Here is a 3,486-nt window from a genome sequence, read left to right on the forward strand (position 1 = left end):
ACACACACACACACACACACACACACACAGACAGACACAGGGTCGGTCGCGGCAGCATGAGGTCAGAGGGTGAAGGACACAGAGGCCAGAAACAAACTTAATGCATTTTCACTCTCATATGAGAGAGAAAGCCGAAGATGACAGGAAAGACGCGACGCTTTTTCCATCTTTAAGAATTGTCGCATCTGTCACTCCGTCATAAATTCCGCTTAATTGTTTCTATGAATATGAAGACAACCTTCAGATCACATCTGCTCCTCAAACATGTCTTAAATTACCGTGAGAAAGACGGTGACACAGCACAAGAGAAGAGAGTGATTGTTAGAAGCCAGACGCGTGTGTGTGTGTGTGTGTATTAATAGCCTGTAATCGCCTATGGGCGTCCTGATAAATTCCCACGACCTCTGATGAACACCATTCTCTCTCTCTCTCTCTCCCCCCCCCCCCCCCCCCCCCCCCAAATGTAAAGTGATCCTGGCGACACCTCTTTCTTCTTTTTCTTTTTTGGCATACCGCACTTGTCAGTGCATGGCGCCTCTTTCGTAGGAAGAAAAAAAACCTTTGCTAACTTCCTAATTTGCTCGCGAATGGTTGACTGCGCCTCTGTCACAGACCGAGTTTACACGCAACACTCAATCCAACCCATTTAGAAAGATCATTGAAAATAAACCCGATCCTGTGACAAACGCTGAGAGATCACAGAACAACACATGTGCAGCGTCGCTAAATATGAAATAATGCCCAGTTAATCCACTTTTATCTCAAACAAGCTTTGCATATTACCTGGCTATTAGTTGTCAACTCTTCAGCATTATCATTATTAATACAATTAACGTTAAATCTAACTATTCACCATTTAACATTACTTGAAATACCTTATTCTTAAAGTTTTACAATATTTGTAGTTTTTATATGAACCATAAATCGATCAATCATTGTTAAATGACATCTGAAGTGTATGTGATTCTCTTCTGTTTGTGTAAGTTTGTCGTGCATGTTTTATGTCATGTGCAGAATGTTTTGTGAGTGTATTAGGCCTATGTGTTTTTAATCTGTCATCAGTATTGAGGGAGTTGTACTGTCCTCTAGAGGAAAATACTGGTACATACTCACACAGAGTTCACGTTTGACTTCAGGATCGCTTTTTATTCATTATTTTGTTGCTCGTCTAATGCATTACGTTTTTATAACTCATTGATTGCTGCATAATTTATTAAATTGCGCTTTTATTTAATTGTACTTAATTCTTCAGTATTAGGCCTACTATTTTGCCTTTATCCATCTGAGCTATAGTCATTTTACTTTACATGCCATATTTTGCATTATTCACATATATATTATTCAGAGAGTGAGAGAGAGATTTATAAGCTGTGATTTGCATGTAGCCAAAGCAGCGGATCTGTGTGGTCTGTTTCACAGCAGTTTTCCATCTGAAGTCACAAAACGACAAGCTAAAATACACATACGAAGGTGTACTTTAGCGTGTAGATAATTTTGCATCTGTTATGGTAGAAATAGTAGACTGATAAGCCAAAATATGATATAAAAATCACACATACAAAAGTAAAAATTGTTTTAAAAGAATAAATCAGCTCAGTCTGTTTGCACTGAGGATTCAGTTCTGAATTTGAGCGGTGAGTAAATGATAGGCTACTATAAAACAACATTTACTGTGAAATACAGTGAAATCGGCTTTTTCACATGCATTTACAGCGCTCTCTTCATAGAGTCCAGCGGATCTGCAGAATTTTGTTTCATAATTCACTAACAGACATGCAACTTCTCAATATTTTAATATTAAATGAGCGATTTTGAGTGCACAGACACAACTTGGTAGTCGTCGGTTTTTGTTATGTTGTTTCAGCTGAAGCGTTGCCCCTTTAGATGCGCGCGCCGCAGGTGCTGTGACGCGGCGAGGAAACCCGGATCCTAGTCGCGCGGACCGTCAGCCACGTCACCGATCAGCGGCGCGAGCGCACAGTAGAGTAGACCAGCAGAGAGTTGCAGTAAAGTATCACGGATTCTATTTGGTACGTCTATTAAATTATTACGAGATTCATGCTTGAAAGACCGGATGACGCGCACGCGCTGAGCAGCAGAAAGAAAGAGTTTTTAAAAATTTATTTATCATTATTATTTCTGCAGGACGAACATCTGATCTGAGAACAGCTTCAAGCTCTTTAAATCCAGCGCTGATTACTGATCGATAACATGAATATCTTCCGACTGTCTGGAGATGTTTGTCATCTGGTCGCCATCATTATTCTGTTCCTGAAGATCTGGAGATCCAAATCATGCGCAGGTACATGCAGAAACACATATGTGCACAGCAGAGTGATCTAAAATACAGATTGCATGCGGTTTATTATTGAGTGTTATTGTGCGCACTGGTGATCGAACCGGACGAAAGAACGTGAATGTGAAGCTTTTTTTTTTTTTTTTTTTTTTTTTTAGAATGGATTCACATATGAAAACGCTTGACACATTTTAAACGCGCGACTGTCGGGCTGTAAATGATGTTAAGCGTTTGCTCACGTGTAGTTCTCATTGTGTTTACGTGGCAGCTGATTGTGTGACCCACCTACAGCATGTTTTTAAGGTTCTTCGGGGGTTCCTTGAGGAACTCAAGATCCTCTTTCGGCATTTATGAGTCTGTTGTGTCCTGTTCTGTTCTGAAGTTTGTGTGTGTTTCAGGTATTTCTGGGAAGTCTCAGGTGCTGTTCGCACTGGTCTTCACCACCAGATATCTGGACCTGTTCACATCCTTCATCTCCGTCTACAACACCATCATGAAGGTAAAGACCATGAAAGCCCATTTCCAGCACATAAGAAAAAAAAAATCTGCTTTGGTAAATGATAAAAATTGTTTACATAAAAAGTCATAATTATGATATAAAAAGTTGAAATGTTGAGATACTAAGTCAAAACTATTACATACAACTCATAATTCTGAGATAAAAGTTGAAATCAGATAAAAAGTCAAAATTATGAAATACGGAGTTATAATTGATATTAAATGGGTGGTTCACTGGGTTTTTTCTAGGCTTGATTGTGTTTATGGGGTGCAGTCTAACATGTGTTAATGCCTTGTTTAAAAAAAAAAAACGCATTATTTTTCACATAATTTACCTTGATTCCACACCGCTCTGTCCCTTCTCTGAGAAACAGGCTGATCTTTTCCTGTTTTTATGAAGCCCCGCCCTCAGAAATAGGCGATGGGCTCTGATTGGTTAGCTAGCCCAGTGTGTTGTGATTGGCTAAATTGCCTCTAGTACGTGTCTAAATGTCACGCCCCTCTCCTCGGCGGCATGTGCTCCGGTTGTATTGTAAACAATGGTGTCGTTAATATCGCTTATCAATTTGAGCCCGATTGAGAAGCAGAGGATATTATTGAAGAGGATCGTGCAGAACCTGTGCAAGCACGGCTTTTAATGGTAGGCCTATGTTTTTTGTTTGTTGTTGTCTCATACTTTTAGATACGCTGTT

At 39.7% G+C, this 3,486-nt stretch overlaps 1 protein-coding gene across 2 annotated transcripts in view; it reads left to right on the top strand.

Annotated features, from left to right (window-relative positions):
* The window catches only part of LOC107727049 (ER lumen protein-retaining receptor 3), a 10,680-nt gene that overhangs the window by 3,574 nt on the left and 3,620 nt on the right, over positions 1-3,486 (top strand). The window contains exons 2-4 of one of the 2 annotated variants that reach the window (XM_016536804.1): positions 1,865-2,030; positions 2,146-2,302; positions 2,695-2,795. In XM_016536804.1, coding sequence (XP_016392290.1) covers positions 2,212-2,302; positions 2,695-2,795 — 192 coding nt within the window. In that variant the 5' untranslated portion in view covers positions 1,865-2,030; positions 2,146-2,211. Of the gene's footprint in view, positions 1-1,864; positions 2,031-2,061; positions 2,303-2,694; positions 2,796-3,486 lie in introns of those variants that run through there. The other variant, XM_016536805.1, reaches the window with a different exon arrangement.

Source organism: Sinocyclocheilus rhinocerous, unplaced genomic scaffold, assembly GCF_001515625.1.
Source record: "Sinocyclocheilus rhinocerous isolate Xijiao unplaced genomic scaffold, SAMN03320098_v1.1 scaffold4110, whole genome shotgun sequence".
Lineage (NCBI taxonomy): Eukaryota > Metazoa > Chordata > Actinopteri > Cypriniformes > Cyprinidae > Sinocyclocheilus > Sinocyclocheilus rhinocerous.